The sequence below is a fragment of the Platichthys flesus genome, chromosome 9, assembly GCF_949316205.1.
Source record: "Platichthys flesus chromosome 9, fPlaFle2.1, whole genome shotgun sequence".
Lineage (NCBI taxonomy): Eukaryota > Metazoa > Chordata > Actinopteri > Pleuronectiformes > Pleuronectidae > Platichthys > Platichthys flesus.
Window position 1 is genome coordinate 18,605,607 of NC_084953.1, and position 17,879 is coordinate 18,623,485.

Below are 17,879 nucleotides of genomic sequence, written 5' to 3' on the forward strand. Positions count from 1 at the left end.
TATATGTATATATGTATTCATAAAACATTTATTAGATTAAATAAAAGGATGGATTTTGTTGCAATAGACTAATGTAAACTTCATATCATCAGCCCTGGCCCCCTGGTGGCTGCATAACAGTATAGGTTATAACTCCCCATCCTCCTCCATGTTAGTGGAAGGGACAAGGAGCAGACTAAAGAGAAGTCTGCCCCTCTTTAGTCTGTTGGATGTAGAGTAACAGAGTAACACTGCCACCTGCCGGCTGCTCGGAGCACCCGCGGGGAAGAAGTCGACGCGACAGGCCGGAGAGAGGGAAGGAGAGGGCGGAGGAAGAGGGAGCCACCGAGGGACCGAGGAAATGACAAACTACCGTGACTCCTGGCATCGCCGTACATCATATCCAATTTCCATGGTGCAGGTTTTTTTTTACTGAAACTTGCAGCTTCTTTGTCAGCGGTGAGCAACAGACGGTGAGTGAGCGTCGCTGGGCGGTCAGTAAACACAACAGACGGCTGTAAAAAGCTAGCTGGTGCTAACCCACAGAGCAAGGTGTGCAGCTAAGGCTGCTAGCAGCGTCGACATGGATGTGACCACGTCGCTGTAGAGACCTGAGCACCTGAATAACCCGAGTGTGGCCCGGAGAGAGGCTGAGCCGTCCCCCGGTCCGTGCGGAGCGGACAGGAGAGGCGGCAGCAGAAGGAAAGAGATTGTTCGGAGGAATTGACTCCGTGGACCCGAGTGAACAGCAGCTGAAGCGGTGTTCTCTGGGTCTGATCCCGAGAACAGCAGCTCCAGGCTCCGCAGCGGACCCGGTGTCAGTTAGACCTGGCGGCGGCGGCGGCTCGGTGTGAATGTCGCTGCTGTGACGCGCAGATCATCATCCAGCCTGCTTGACATGTGTTAGCCTTTAGCATCCGGGGGAATCCACCATGACGTGGGATTAAACACCTCGGAGCTTCAGGCCGTTTCTGTCTGACTGTGCTTGGTCCAATCCCCACCAACACCATCCTCACTCTGCAGCACAGCAGGACTACATGTCCCATCAGCCCCTCAACACAGGGGCAGTAAATAATAGTTTCTTCTTTAGCATAAATCCAGAGTTCTTACAGGGAGGTTTCGAATACTGCAGACGTGGCCCCTCCGCTTGAACACAGCCCAGTTCTCACTGTAGCTGCACACCCAGTGAGGTTTTGCCGCCCTCGGTACACAGTACAGGTTTTGTGTCGTGGCGTAATTTGAAAGGTACACTCACACTTAAACAGCAGCCACACTGTGGCATCCTGATGTGTTCACAGATGCTGGACAGGCTTCAGCTGTGCTACAGTACTGGGTCACCATCTCCCCTGAGGGGAAACAAGCAGGGGGGCAGCAACAAATCAGTTTTCTCTCCACACATTATTGACAATTCGCTTCTCTCTCCCTGTGTCTCTTTCTCTTTGTTGTCCTATTACTGGCCATACCTACTAACATTATTTCTGTTTCACCGCAGGTGGCTGCCGATTTGTTAGGTTTAGCTCCAGGTGTCACAGCTCCTCTCGAACTTGAAGGAAATTGGGGTCAAGCAGGTGGGTCGGGCGACAGGGTGTTGCCCGGGCCATGCATCGGGGGTGAGGGGGACTCACGTTGGGGGAAACACAGCGTCGGGCTAGGAGAGGTTCTGGGCCAGTCAGTGCGGAGATGAAGCTCAAACAGCGCATGCTGGTGCTGTGTGCCGTGCTTCTCCTGCTGGGCCTGGCCAAGATCTTCCTGCTGGATGGAGGTGAAGGATCTGCAGCCAGTCGACGGGACCTCAGAGCGTTTCGCAAGGTCAGGGTGCAGGCCCACTGTTCAGATACTATGAATATATAGAAATGACACATCGCTCATTGGGAACTCTAATTGAGAGGAACTTGTATTATTCAGTGGTTGCTGGTATAAAGTCAGTGTGTTCAGCATTTGCATACATGTAATGACACACTGTAATTATCATTCATCGCTAACAGATGGAAGCTGGCCTCGCTCTGTCCCGCAGTGCTCGTCTCACCCACACCCTCCAGTCTCCGTGGGAGATAGCAAGCCAGTGGGTGGGCCCGAGAGAGGTGTACCCTGAGGAGACCCCCGAGCTGGCTGCCGTGCTCGTTGCCCTCAGCACTTCCAGGATTGAACGGGCAGATGTGGGCTATAAGGGCACTCAGCTCAAAGCCCTGCTGGTGCTGGATGGGGGACAGAAAGTGGTTTTCAAACCCAAAAGGTCAGTGGTGTGAAGTACGCACCGGTGTTTTATTCATAAAGCTGCTTTAGCTTTCTCACGTTTGTCCTGTCAACCCTCCCTCAGGTACAACAGAGACTATGTCGTTGAGGGCGAGCCATACGCAGGCTACGACAGACACAACGCAGAGGTGGCAGCTTTTCACTTGGATAGGTGTGTGGGCATCTTTATTTGAATTTGATTCCTCCCGACTCAGATCTGTTGATGGTTCAGGACTGTAATGACCCTCTGGTATCACCTCCTGACTTCTTTGCAGGATCCTAGGGTTCAGGAGAGCACCTCTTGTGGTCGGGCGATTCGTCAACCTGCGGACAGAGTTCAAACCTGTGGCGGCGGACCAGCTGCTGAGCACCTTCCTCATGCAGGGTGAGAACTGATCCACTCTTTCTTCCTCTCTCACTCTCTCAAAAGTCTCCAACAATGCTTTAGTGAGAAGAAATGAATCATGTCCCTTCTCTTTTGATCAGTCTGTCCAAATTCTTAGTCACTCGGAAAAAGAATCTGAGTTGTTACTCTGTCTGTTGATCACTCTCTGCTTCACTGTCCCTGTCTTTGTCTACGGTTTAAGCAGTCGTGAGCTTCCCTTCCAAGACCTGTTTGGTGAGGGAGTGGTACTGTATAGATAATAAAGAATAAATGCGGGAAGTCACGGTTATTCTTTTGACAGACACGTGTGTCATGATATTAAAATAGAAAATAATGGAGTCGATTTTAAACGCCCTGTTTTTTTCCTACACTAGACAGGTAGACCTATCTAAACCAGGGGTGGGAAATGTGCGGCCTCCACACACGCTCACTTTACATGTCAACAATACACACCAGCACTGATCACAAGGTAATAGGACCTGAACAGTATTGAAGTTTACTTAATGTTCGTTGGAGAGGTGGTGGTCTAGTGGCAGAAACTTGGACTATGGGCAGAGAAGGTCTCTGGTTCGTCTCTGGTTCGACTCCACGGAGAGACAACAAAAAGACGAACCTGGATTGATCTGTCCAAAAATCCAAGAGTCTCCCTACCCTGTCTAGTGCCCCTGAGCAAGGCATCTTACTCCCCTAACATCTGCTCCCCGAGCGCCGTACATGGTCGCTCACTGCTCTGTGTGTCCTGCACCAGAAAGCAGAGATTAAATTTCCCTACCTGCATGAGTGTGCCTTTGCATGTCTGTGCATGTGTTTGGGATGAATAAATGGATCTTAATCTTAATCTTGATTCACTCACACACACACACACACAATCCTACAGGCAGTATTTATTAAGGATATTTTATTAATTCTTATTCAAATGTCAGACTGAATATTCGTAAGAATTAAGTTAATTGCTCTTTGAAACGGTGTACATTTATGCATTTACATCAATAATTTTATTTTATTTTGTACACTGCCAATCGACTTCTGATATACGCTACACAATTATTTTATTGTATTCAACTGCTTATAGACATAATTTTTGGCCGGAGACAAACGTGATCACTCGCAATTTCCAATACTAGAATTTTGTTGGGAGGCGAAAGCAGCTAAAAATTTGAAAGAGGTGAAAAATTCTCTTTGCAGGGGCCCACCAATGATCTGAATTCAATTATTTTTCACTTAAAGACATACCGAGCTGAGCATCACAGGCTTAGTGAGAGTGAAACATGAGAACTGAATACAATATCTACAATAAACATCACCTTTTTTCAAGGGGAACTCCAGCAGTTTTATATATAAAGGTCAGGTCATCAGGGAGAAATCACAATATAACCACAGATGATGTCATTCTAGTTTATTTTCTCAGGTTGGGTTGGTAAAGAAACTTGAAGGACACTACTATTTGTTATTAGCTGCATTTTGGGAAATGAAGTATTCATTGTTTTTAAATCCTAACTAATCCTACAGTCTAAAATGCTGGTCTCTGCTACTTTAATTCAGATTTTTCAGTCCAATTGTAAATATCTAAAGAATTACTTTAAGATGTTGTTGCAGTTAGTCCATCATTTGAGTTGTGAATTGTTGTCAAGCTCCCATTAGACACTATGATAATATGTCATCTGAGATTGCCTCTCATTGGAGTATGCAATCTTTTTGACTAAATTGTAATTATTGTGCATCAATTGGATAATGGGCCTTAAAGGGATAATTTCCCTCTTTATCGATTCACTATTATGCTGATGGAGGGGTGGGTGAAGTGTTTGACTCCACAAAACACTGTAGGAGGTTATGGAGTGGATAATGAGTACATTTTTATTTTTCTTTGAAATATCCCTTTAATTTGTCAGAGGTTCATATTTTATTTATTAAAGTGATTCTCACCGGATTCTCCAGAAAATTCATTACATCATGGTTCATATTATATTTCAGTGTAAATTTAAAAGCACCATGAAAAGGAGCTTCGTCCTATTCGCCATTTTTTAGCTTTCATGAGAATCTACCTTGTGCTCTACCTAGTTGGGTTGTGCTCGACCACATGAAGGCACTGTTGTAAATGCATCTTCACTGTCAGGTACAGTCGGCACTAAGGACACATTGTGTGATCCGTTTGGCCAAACCAACTACAGACGTGGTCATGGACACATTGTGACAACAGTTGTCTCCCAGCCCTCTCTTGTGATCTGAGCTGAACAGAGCAATCTCATCTCAATGTGGACTCTAGTCACTCAAGTGACAGCCTCCAAATGATGATGCTGTTAAAATACCGTCACACTAGCTCTGTATCCCTCTTATTCAATGACTCTACATTACAAGAGACTTGCATCGAGTCAAAAGTTGCCCAGGCTGGCTCTTGTATGAGAACAACCTAACCCAGCGCTGCACATATTTGTGTAAATTACTATGGATTTCCAAATGAATGGATATTTGTTGTTATTTTTCTGCTGTTATTTTGAGTTGATCTGTTCAAATCATTTTTTTACTTCACAGGGTTTCTTGTTGGCCAGGTGGCACCTGCTAATGAAGGGGAAACCCTGCATTTTTATTGACAACATATATAACATATGTTGACTGGACAGTTTTTAATTGACTAAGCGTTTGGATTATTTGACATTTGAAAAAAGCCACGTACAGTAATCACTCTGGACAATTTGGGTATTTTGGGTTTTAATAAAAATGAATTTCATTTAGATTCCTGTACATAACATAACTGAGAAAACTCAAAACACTAACAAGTACAGGTTGACAGTGATGCAACGCTTAGTCTTTCTTCAAATAGTTGTTTTTTGCACTGAACATACCAGTGTGTCCTCTGAGTCATTTTAATGAGGCAGAGTGTGTGAGTAGGAATGTGGGTGCTCTCTCACTGTTCACATTTCTTCACTCTATTCCCACTTGTTTTATTTCCCTCAGAGGATGTGACGCCTCGCACTGTCCTTCCTATCAGAGCCATGTTTGCACCTCATACATCTCATCGCTGATTATACGTAATGGTCAGGTGGATTTATTTTCATTACTGTTTTTTCCCCCCTCTCTCTTTGTCCAGGTAACAACACATGTTTCTATGGAAAGTGTTACTACTGTCGGGAAAGTGAGCCAGCCTGTGCAGAGGGAGAAATCATGGAGGGTTCATTAACCCTTTGGCTGCCAGATGTCTGGCCTCTGCAGAAACACAGACACCCCTGGGGACGCACCTACAGAGAGGGGAAACTTGCCAGGTTGGTTTGGAGAGTGTGTCCTAAAAAAGATCTACACACATGACTTATGTTTCAGAAAATCATGGAAAAATCTTATGACTGGACTGATTTATTGTGTTTCATGTTTACCAGAAGGAGAGAGAGAGAATTTTTTTGTGTGAGTGGCTGTAAATGCACTGACTCATTCTCCCACTATTAAAATGTAATGACGCTCTACCTGCTCCTTTTATTCTGAGAAAAGATTCCCAAGGTGGACATAGGAGTGGGAGATGAGGTTTTGCTTCTCCATCATAAGTGGAACCACAACAATTGTTTCCCTGAAAACATAGTGATGTGACCTTATGAGGAAACTCAACACCTGACCAACTGCTGGATTTAGAGCATTGAAATATCTCCCTGGTTTTGAAACCTTCTGTTTTTTTGTTTTTTTTTCAATACATTGGTAGTCAAGGCGGGGCCCTAGTCTTGTTAAGGCGGCCGCCTTAACAAGACAGTGCTGGGGGAAACCCTGCATATAGTGATGTGACCTTATGAGGAAACTCAACACCTGACCAACTGCTGGATTTAGAGCATTGAAATATCTCCCTGGTTTTGAAACCTTCTGTTTTCAGAAGTTAATTTCTCTAATAAAATGCAGGCATTTATTTATCCACAAACTGCTCAGTTAGTCAAAAAAACAACATGAACACCAGGCCAAAATAATCTATGGGTCACAATAGAACGAAAGTATGATCATTTCTGTTGAGGCTGCTTCATCAATATTTTGAAAACAGAACAAGATGGTGACTATCCCTTGTATGTTTGAAAGTCTTCCGTACTAGTTTGATGATAATTTGCCAACCAGCAGCAGATGTCAGGGATCCCCAGCAGAGTGCAAAATATAGAGCTGGCCCAAACTTTTAGTGATTTACATTTGCTATAGTGTTAAGAGTAAAATTAACAATGTCTTTTGTTCCAATAATGAAGTAAGAGGAGTCAGCGGGTTGGCTTATCTATGTTCTTCCATTGCGATGCGAGTTTCAGCCGTCATGCTCTCGCTTTCAGAATCTTTGGCGGTTTATAGAAAACACTGACTATCGGAAAATGTCATGTGACACTGTCGCTGTGGGTATCTGGACATTAACACAGGTTGTGTTCCTCAGGAACAGTAGGTTTGAAATAAAATGATACTAATCTTTTGTGGCAAGACATCAATATTCAAATAACTATGTGAGAGATACAGTCCTCTTTTATTTAGAGACCTCATTATATTGACATCAGAGAATTTGCCTTGATACTTAAGATACATACTAGCTCAGTGGGTTATTAAATATTAAGCAAAAGCTGACTTCACATAATAGTTAAACAGCAAATTTTGACAGACTTTCACTTTGGAAAAACGACTGGATCAGCTCATTGTCACTGAGCACTGTGTTTCCTGTGTGCACGCTGTACATGTAAGATTTGTAACATCAGCAGGATGTACGGCATGATGAAATTGTTTCTCACGCTATTAACATCAGACTGGATTAAGTTTACTCATCCAGAGTACCTGTAGTAGTGAGATCCTGTTTGTGATACCAGACTGTAACAATTTTTAATAGTGTGATTTTAAAACTGACTAGCAGACCTGTTCAGAATCTGAGGGTGTGTGACTCCGCCTCTGCCGACTGCATGTAGGGAGTTCCAGTAATACAAGGAATTTCAAACACACACAGGACGACACGCAAACACGAGAATTAAAAAAAAATTGTGTCTTTCTACTTGTATGTTTTCACAAAAACAGAGGCCCCCTGTTTGTTAAGTTTGATTTGATTGTTATTATGTTGTAAACATCCAGGTGGGAGTACGATGAGAGTTACTGTGAGGCTGTGAAGAAAATGCCACCATATGATGCAGGGCCCAGGCTGCTGGATGTCATAGACACGGCCATATTTGATTATCTCATTGGGAACGCTGACCGGCATCACTATGAGAGTTTCCAGGATGACGGGGGCGCCAGCATGCTCATCCTGCTCGACAACGCAAAAAGGTGAGTTAGTGCTTTTAGGTCTCCTCCTGCTTTTGTTCTCCTCTCTACTTTTGTCACCTCCTACCCCCCCCCCTCCTTCTTCTTCTTCTCCTTCCTTTTCTTCCTCCTTCTCCTCGTCCTTAAACATAACAGTTTAATATCATTATTAGTATTATTAATAATATAATTTATATTAGGCAGATTTGATGAGAAGTTTATGAAACAACAATAATTAACAATCAAAAACAGAATGATACATTTTTTATTGAAAATTCAAACTGTTTAAACTTAAAAGTTCACTGTTAATCTCCAATTTAGAGAAGTGACTCACTAAACTTCTGTAAAAACTCAAACGTGTTGGCTCGTCGTCTTCAAAAAATTCCCTTTTTCATTTCTATATTTTTAATAACAATATGTTGAGAATTTCTTGCATGTTCATCTTTGATAAGAACTCTGTAATTACCACTGAAACTGCCCTCAGTCTGATTCATGGGACCAGACACTTTCATGTGGGGGGGACGTTCAACCGTTAATCCATTTCGAGCTTTTTTTGTTTGCACGATCGAAACTGGGGAAACTTCTGTCTGCATGATGGCTGGTTTTCTCACTGAGCCTACTGATCAAATCATTTTTTATAAAGCACATCATATATGTTACATGTTGGATAGCAGAACAGATATTTTTCACATCGGAGTAGCTTCATTTGATCAGTTTATCAAGGATCCTTTGCAGTCGGCAGAAAGAGTCATTTCCTAACCAAACAGAGTCATATTAGCCTTTGTCATTTTATATTCACATCAGGGCTGGACAGTAAACTGAAAACTAAGCAAAACGTTCATATCTGAACTTTGATGGCCTGTTTGAGTCAATGCATTTGTTATGTCAAATTGTTTAAATCGTGTTTGTTTGTTTGTTTTGTCTGTGTAGCTTTGGGAACGCAGCTCTGGATGAACGAAGCATCCTGGCACCACTCTACCAGTGTTGCATGTGAGTACCTACTTAACTGTCACATCTTCGTTTTCTTCTAATTCTGACGATGATTTTGACCCCCTTTTCACCCCTGTCCCTTTGTTTGTTGATTCATTTGTTTATGATGATAAGAAGGATCAGGAGGCAGAAATCCATTTTATTTTTCAAGATTTTCCTTGATTTCAAAGGGAATAATTCATGATATATGCGTGTGTGCAGATTAAACAAAAATCTGGATCAGGTCAGTTTAGTTTTGTTTTCATAAGGGGACTTGTTAGAGGTATGCAGTTCTAGTGAGTTGCTTTCTAGTTTAAATACTATATGCCTTGTGTTTCCTCCCTGTCAGGGTCCGCGTCTCCACGTGGAACAGGTTGAACCTACTGAGAAGTGGAGAGCTGAGCTCAGCCTTGCGACAGGCTCTGGCATTCGACCCCATCCACCCGGTCCTGGCTGAAACGCACCTCGCAGCCCTGGATAGGCGTTTGTCTGGAATCATAGCAACTGTCAAGCAGTGCATGGAGTCGCAGGGCCCAGACAACACCCTAATAGAGGACCGAATGAACCTCCCACATCCATAGAGAGGAGAAAATTTCCCCAAAAGAAAAGGAACAGCAAGGACTTGACTTCCGCTCGAGAAGGGGAAGTAGACATAAAAGTTGCTGACTGAGACATAAGCGCAACCCTGATGTTAAAGATAGAGATAAGGGAGAAGGCAAATGGAACAATGGAACGACATGGTGGAACAATGACTGGGCTTCTCTTAACCCTTGTCCCTTCCTTGCCATTCTTTCTGACAAGACTGGGGTGGTTCTCCCGATTCAAAGTGTTTGAACTGTGTCACTTTGAGCTACAAAAACGTTCTCTAGGGAGTGTTGTGCACTAGAGGACAATATCTGCTGTAAGGACACATCTGTGCACTACTACTACTTGTTGTGACGACACTCCTTCTGCAATCTTCCCTCCCGGTCCAGGTTCAACGTCATCTGAGAGGAAACCATAGGGCTCAGAGAGATGGCGATGGGAAGTTCAAATGAGCCACCAACATCCGGATGGAAGACACAGTTCAGTCTTGTTTCAGGCTGTTTGGACGTTCACAGTCCAAGTAACTGAAGATCTGTTTTAGAACTGAAAATACTTATTTTTTCCCTTTGAACTGAAAAGAAATTGCTCTCAGCTCCTGAGCCATCAGTGTGTACATATTTAACTACGTGCTATACACATAAAAGAGAGAGAATATAGCTTTGTAGATAATATTAAATAAACTTAAGGGTGTGTGGGTGGATGTGTGCGAGTGAGAGTGCCATATTGTGCCATAAATATGAAAGCTACTGACATGTAAGAATTGAGGATGCAGAGGTCAGGTGTGTGGGTTCATCTACAGAATTAAACTATGATCTATTTGGTTGTGGTTCTGACGTCTATTCTTCCATCCGTTCACAATTTGAAAATCTTTTTTTTTTTTAGACACAAATAAGTCAGACTAACTATCTCATGTCGGAAGGGACCTCGACTTACCTGTTACTTTAATTTAACTCAATCTCTGAAGCATTACAAGTCATATCTGGAACTCATTGGTCATAATTAACCTCCCGTTTATAAACAGTAGTTTTAGTTTTCACCATTCAGAGTCTCACTCTCTGTCAAACTTTCATTTCATTTTGCCAGGTTTGAATCAGCTATCATGTCCTAAATTCAGTTCAGATTGAACAGAACAAACTCTGAACCTCACTTTGGCCACTTTCCTCTCATGCTCACATCATCGGGCTGTGGATGGTTGGTGGAGGTTGTGTGTATGCTGCTGATAATTAACTCAATAACACTCTTTAACTCAATAACACATATTTTGGGCCCTTTATAACAATGTAATGCTGTTACGATACATGTGATGATGGACTTCCCCTTTCGACCATGTGCTTCTGGTACAGATCGTTGGTCAACCTCCTTATCACTTGACATTTCATTACTTTCATCGTGGTTGTTGGTATCGTGTCTACAAAGCGTGTACACTTTGCGCAGAACTTGAACCCCGCAGAAGGGAAATGTAATAGTGAAACCATTTGGCAGGTGCCCCTCTCCCACAAGCAGATGTTCGCTCTCAGCTGCCGGCTCGTGGTGCTGTCACATCCACCCTGCTCTGTGTTGATGTGTGCAACATATATAGGACATCTGTTTCATTTATGCTAAGCAGGTGTTTTTGTTGGGACGTCTCCCAGAACACTGACACTATGACAAAAAACTGTTTTCTGTCACATTCTGTCCGGTCACATCGCAGAAGACATTGAGTTTTCTGATGTTTTCATATTGTGTTTGGAAGAAGCAGGTAAATATTGTTGGTCTCTAGCTGCCATCATGCCACAACATTCAGCTTTAATTATGCCGACAACTGACAGTGGCTGGAGACAGAGGTTTTGGGGGTTTCCATCCTTCCGTCCATTCCATTATTGTGAACACAATATCTCAAGAACACCCAAAGGAATTTTCCTCAACTTTGGCGCAAACTCTCAGTTGGACTCGTGGTTTGAACTGATTCGGTTTTGGTGGTCTGAGGTCAAGGTCGCTGTGACCTCACAAATCACCTTTTTTTTTTTATATTTCAGGAACACCCCCAGGGATTCCTTTAAAATGGTCAAGGTCACAGTGACTGTGTTATCTAATTAAAGTCAACACACTAATCTGTGTTATCTGAAGAACACCTCAAGAGAATCCTTTCAATTTGACACAAAGGTTCACTTAGACTCGGTTTAACTGTTAGGATTTGGGACTTGAAAATGAACTGATAAAATGTCTGTGGTTGAGAGTGAAGCTCATGGACCTCATGATTATGAAATAAAATATGTAGAATAAAACGACACTGGTTGACGAGCGTTAATTCTTGTTTCTAATGGTGTTTCCCCTCTTGGAAGCTGTGAACTTAAGTACACAAAAGTACCACAAGAGTATATTAATGAATCACTACTTGTAACGAATTACACTTTGTCCCTTTGCTTTATCCCTTTCGGGATGGAGAGTGTAGGAAAGTACATTATGAAGCCGACTGCAAACTCAACACTGAAGAACCTTGCAGAAGTCCCATCGACTATTACAGGAATATGAAAACCTCTACGTAGGACGACTGAAGATGAAGCTCTGAAGTATGACAGGATGAGGGTTGACTCACTAAACACACTGTACATCATCCCACTCCAGAAACACTGATGTCTTTAAACACACGATGCTGTGACCTTGTTGAAATCATAACCTTTAGTTGACAGATAAAAGCTAGTCTGAGTGACAGGCCAAAGAAATTGTCCCCCTTTCAACTCGGCTTGACTCGCCCTGATTGTTTTGTGGATTGTGGGAAACAATGTGGTGAAAACGCAAACAGACACAAGAACAAGATAATCAAGGGAACAGGTTCCCTTAAGGCCCCAGTTTGACTTTACCACGATTAAATCAGATAAATATGAACAGAAATGGAGTAAGCTTCTATTACCAAATGCTGCGTATTCCTACAGGAGGAGTTTGGCATCTTTAAAGATGCATTTAATCGCCTTTTTGACACCATTCTTTACATTACATTACATTTAGCTCATGCTTTTATCAAAGCGACTTACAATAAGCACATTCGACCATCCATGAGGGTACCAATATTCAAGGTATAGTCAGAAGTTGTGTTTTTTTTTAGTTTGCAGCGGAAGATGTGTAGACTTTCAGACATACAGTGATGAGAGCACTTTGTTTGGATTCCCTAGGAAACGTGAGATGTTTCACACACCTGCAGCCCTGCACGTAAATTGGCCGCATACTGTAACTGTGTGGGGTTAGAATTAGGTCAAGGTTAGGTAATTAGTTGTGATGGTTAAGCTTACGGTAAGGGGCTGGTGAATTGTGTGTGTGTCTGTGTGTGTGTGTGTGTGTGTGTGAACGTGGCTGAACGTGTCTGAACGTGTCCTGTGTGTGTCTGTTTCTCTGTGTATGTAGCCGATTGAGCATTTAAATGCTCAATCGGCTTGCCATATCTGTGCGTCTGTGTGCACGTGTGTGCGTGCGTGCTTCTGTAACTGTGCGTGCTTGTTTCCTTTTTCTGTGTGTTTCTGTTTTTGTGTCTGTCTGTCTGTCGGTCTCTCTGTGTGTGTGTGTGTGAGTGTGAACGTGGCTGAACGTGTCTGAACGTGTCCTGTGTGTGTCTGTTTCTCTGTGCGTCTGTGTGCACGTGTGTGCGTGCTTCTGTAACTGTGCGTGCTTGTTTTCTTTTTCTGTGTGTTTTTGTGTCTGTCTGTCGTCCCTGTGTGTGTGTGTGTGTGTGTGTGTGTGAACGTGTCTGAACGGGTCCTGGGTGTGTTTGTTTCTCCGTGCGTCTGTGTGTACGTGTGTGCGTGCGTGCTTCTGTAACTGTGCGTGCTTGTTTCCTTTTTCTGTGTGTTTCTGTTTTTGTGTCTGTCTGTCTGTCGGTCTCTCTCTGTGTGTGTGTGTGTGTGTGTGTGTGTGTGTGTGTGTGTGTGTGTGTGAACGTGTCCTGTGTGTGTCTGTTTCTCTGTGCGTCTGTGTGCACGTGTGTGCGTGCTTGCATCTGTAACTGTGCGTGCTTGTAACTGTGCGTGCTTGTTTCCTTTTTCTGTGTGTTTCTGTTTTTGTGTCTGTCTGTCCGTCTCTCTGTGTGTGTGTGTGTGTGTGTGTGTGTGTGTGTGTGTGTGTGTGTGTGTGTGTGTGTGTGTGTGTGTGTGTGTGTGTGTGTGTGTGTGTGTGTGTGTGTTGTTGTTGTTGATATGACCTTTCTTTCCAGTCACTCCCCCCTTCCTTCCTTCCTTCTCACTCACACCTTATAAAACTCTTGCTATGCTTCAGGGCGCACACACCAGACTGAGCCGGGGAAGATGGAGAGCCACGTGAGGAGGCTGTCGGTGGTGGTGGCCGTGCAGAATGTGCTGGTGGTCGCGAGCCTGCTGGTCACAGTGTGTGTGTACTGGAGGGCGGAGAAGCAGCAGAGGGTGAGTGCAGAGGAGGTGATGGACACTGACACACTGCTCATCAGTATAGACAGGACAACTCTTGTACTATTTCTTACACTTTTGTCCATCACTGGTTGCTGTTGTAGTGGAACACGTTGTTTTTTCTCGGCCTGGTTAGACTGGTTTACTTACTGTTGCCATGGGATTACACACCCAGCCTTTCAATAGATTGGTCTGGTGGAGTCGATTGTCTAGTTGTATTTTTCTTTTCTTTTTTGTAAATTGTGCCTGTCTCTCTATATTTCTGCGGTTGTGCTGTGAATGTTTTTTTTGTTTATATGATGGTCAGCCAGTTCTTAGGATCGATAACCTCTCCTCTCTCCTCTCCTCTCCTCTCCTTTCTCTCCTCTCTCTCCTCTTTACCCTCTCTCTTTTCTTCTCCTCTCCTCTCCTCTCCTCTCCTCTCCTCTCCTCTCCTCTCCTCTCCTCTCCTCTCCTTTCTCTCCTCTCTCTCCTCTTTACCCTCTCTCTTTTCTTCTCCTCTCCTCTCCTCTTGTTGAAAGTTTCTTTTAATAAATGTTTGGGAAGAAAGATCAGTTCAGTCAAATGGATAAAAAACATTCTCCCACTTCCTTTGCCTCTGTACAAACTAATTAAAACAAACTTTTATGAGCCTACACGTGACTTTAAATTGCTAATTGGAGTTGACCATTAATCGCAGTGATATCAATTCCCACTTTTGCTCATTTAAATTTCCTCAGTCAAACTGAATCTTCTGTCTGTGAGAAATCGTTCTCCTACAGAACAGATGGTCCCAACTTTAGACAACATTATTAAATAAGAGTTAGCGACAGGAAGCCTCATTGGTCCTTTCTCCCCGATCATGTCACGCTTTTTTCACTTGTGGTTTTCTGAGGCTCTTCACACATCCTATGACCTGGATGACTGTTTCTTCTAGTTTCTGTATAAGGATTATTTTTCATGACTAACATTTGTTCTACATTTAGGCTGCAGTGTTTATTGCTGCGATGCTGCCCTCACTACAGTTATTAATCATCCCACACTGAGACTTTCCCCAGTTTTCGGCCCGCCCTGTTTTCACTGCATGCGACCTAACCACCGACTGACATAAACAATGTCAGTTGTGTTTTCCCGGTGACAGACATCGGGGTGTAACAGCTCCACGACCTTTCAAACATGTCATAGCAGTAAAGTCCAACTGAAACCAGGACAGATGGAAGGTCAATGAACATCAACAGACTCTCTAACGTCAGTGTTTTGTCTTAACAGGTGTCTGAGGATAACGTACACATACAGTTTGATCCAATTTCACGTGAGTACTCAAACAACAAAAAAATGTTGACACGACCTTGAGCTTTTTTCACAGGTAAAACACGTGTTTTTCTCACGTTCTTCTCTTCTGTCATCCAGGCTTTCAAGGCGACGAGACGTTGCATTTTGTCCACACTCGCAGTAAGTACATGATGAGTCTGGTTGATGAGCAGAGGATCCACGTCAACTGCACCGGACCCTACATTCTGTACGTAGACGTGTGTTACAAGAGCCTGAGCAAAGAGAATAGCAACGGGTCACTGCAGCTGCTGGTGGAGGGGAGCAACACTCCTGTCAGCTCCTTCACCCTGCAGGCTTCACGTGAGGTCTGCAGGGGGCTCCACAACATCGTGTTCCTCCGGGCGAAGGAGTGGGCGAGTCTGCACCTGTTTGCCAACGATACGTTTCAGATTAAGAACGCGACCGTTGGCCTGAACTACCTGCTGGGGACAGAGAGGCAGTGTTACTTCTGATGAGGGCCAATGATCGCTCCACGAAGACAAAGATGACCTCAGCACTATTGTGAGAACCGACCAACGAAGCAGGACTCACACCAATGGCACGACTTGTGTTGACTGATTTGCATTTTTGTTTATCATCTTGATAAACAAAATGACCAATAGTTTTACTGTCAACAACAACCTGTTCACGGTCCTGTGTGAAAGAAGTAGATCTTATTTTGTAGAATTGAAGCAGCTAAACCTGGAGATCACATCTTTAATAAGATCCCACCGTTTGTGCACAAGGCCAAAGCTGGTCCGGTACAGGAATCCTGAAGCTGAATATTATTTAAATCGGCCGACTATTTTTTTTGTGTCATTGTTTGATGCATAAAACATCAGAAAATATTTTTATATGAATTGTCTGATGATCATCTCATTGATTAATCCACCGATCAATCCAGCTCTACTTTTGATACAGTCATAATGCCTTACCTTTTAAAAGGAGCATTTTTAGCATCAGAATAAGTACCTTTTTAATATATATATAATAATATTCCTCCGTCAAGGGGGTTATGTTTCCATCTGGGTTAGTTTGACTGTCTGTTAGTTACCATGAGACTTAATGGAAGGATGTGGTGTGGGCCACGGAAAAACCCTTTATTTTGGTGCAGATCTGGATAAGGGAGAGGAGGCCGTATCATTTTTTTTTTCACTTTCTTTAACATTGTGTTTTTCAACATTGTCATTGATTTCAGAGAATCATTAATGGATCTTGATGAAAAAGTCTTACATGATTGTGAGTGAGTGCAGTTTGGTGCAGATTCGAATATGCATCTGGAGCCAATCCAATCTGTCCTTGTGGACTCCTGCTCCTGTTTGTGCACTAATATGAGGATCTCAAAAGCAAGTTACACTTTTATAAAATGAGGCTTCCTGCATTCGAACAATACAGTTTATGGAGGCTGGGTGAGAGTTGAGCTCCCCAACAATGTTCCTACTTCCTTGTGAAGGAGTTTTAAAGCCTCTGCAATCCTGTGGTGCTTTCTTGATTTATAATATATAACTAGATGGATAGTAAAGCATAATCCTCAGTAACTTATTTCACCTAATGCAAAATGAATGTTTGAATGTTGTTTTTGGTGCCGTTAGTCACCTGTGAAGTCTCATAAACTTTCTCTCAAACACAGCTCACACTGTATTTAAATCACTTGGATTAACAGACTCTTGATGTCTAGCAAAACAGGGACATTGTTCATAATAATAATGGATGTTTTTTCATGACTTATATGTATCTTGAGCTGGTGTTCATAGAGAAATCAACACATGTCCGCTCAGGGTAAAATCCAGAGAGGAAATGAATGAAAAGAAAGTTTTATCACATTTCTTTGTAATGTTCTGACTGTTCACACCTGATATATTTTTTGTAAGAATATCTGTAGCTTTTAAGCAAAACCCAAATACTGATCTGGGTGAGGTTCTTTTTACCCACTTTATAAATGAAGCTATGATACACTGATTCACTGAAAAACCTCTTTGTCATGACGATGGTATGATACTTTGGAAACATGGTCTCAGGAATATTTGATTGTATCTCAAGCCATAGCATAGACAGGTTTACTATCTGTTTAGTTGTACCTGTTGGTTTAATGGTTTTGATTTTACTTGCCTATATCATACATACATATTTATACATACTGTACAGGTTTTTATGAAAGATGGTTCTATGCTTTAGTGTTCCCAATACCAAAATGACTGTTTAGGAGGTTGCAAAATGACCTAAAAACATTCTCACAAAGGAGCTTCTGCAGTTTCACATATCAAAGTAAATGCTCTGTTATAACAATATGAAATGAATTCAGGGGATTTACATTGCCGATACCTCTTGTTGTGATGAAACTAATAAAGACACGCTTTGTTGCAGAGCATCTCTCTCTCTCTCTCTCTCTCTCTCTCTCTCTCTCTCTCTCTCTCTCTCTCTCTCTCTCTCTCTCTCTCTCTCTCTCTCTCTCTCTCTCTCTCTCTCTCTGTGCGCGCGCGCGCCTGACTGCTGTTTCAGAGTCAGCGGTTTCATCATCGTTACCTGACGTAGTAAACGGTGTTCAGTCAGAAATGAAAGTGAACTGAATTAGCCCTCTGAAGTCGCACAATGGCCTGACGTGGCACTATTCTATTGTAGCAGGAGAACTGAACATAACAAAGCCACTGACTCAGTCACCAAGAGGAGTTTATTCTCTGTGGTGCGGTTTCTGACGTGAATCTGCATCTTGCCTCATCTTGCTTGTTTAGCTTTATTTCAGACTCGTACGTCAAATGAAAATAAATGAAAAATAAAAATCACAGTTTACAAGTCCATGGAGATTAACATCACATTCAGACTTTTGCTTC

General features: G+C 42.9%; 1 protein-coding gene across 1 annotated transcript; it reads left to right on the plus strand.

The window, feature by feature from the left end:
* The first annotated feature begins 284 nt into the window (after nucleotides 1-284).
* On the plus strand, nucleotides 285-10,193 carry fam20b (FAM20B glycosaminoglycan xylosylkinase). Its single transcript, XM_062395044.1, has 9 exons — nucleotides 285-452; nucleotides 1,472-1,788; nucleotides 1,965-2,212; nucleotides 2,297-2,383; nucleotides 2,487-2,596; nucleotides 5,682-5,853; nucleotides 7,652-7,843; nucleotides 8,750-8,809; nucleotides 9,138-10,193. Exons 2-9 carry the CDS (start codon nucleotides 1,660-1,662, stop codon nucleotides 9,367-9,369), a joined length of 1,230 nt encoding a protein of 409 aa, XP_062251028.1. The 5' UTR covers nucleotides 285-452; nucleotides 1,472-1,659; the 3' UTR covers nucleotides 9,370-10,193.
* Nucleotides 10,194-17,879: the final 7,686 nt, after the last annotated feature.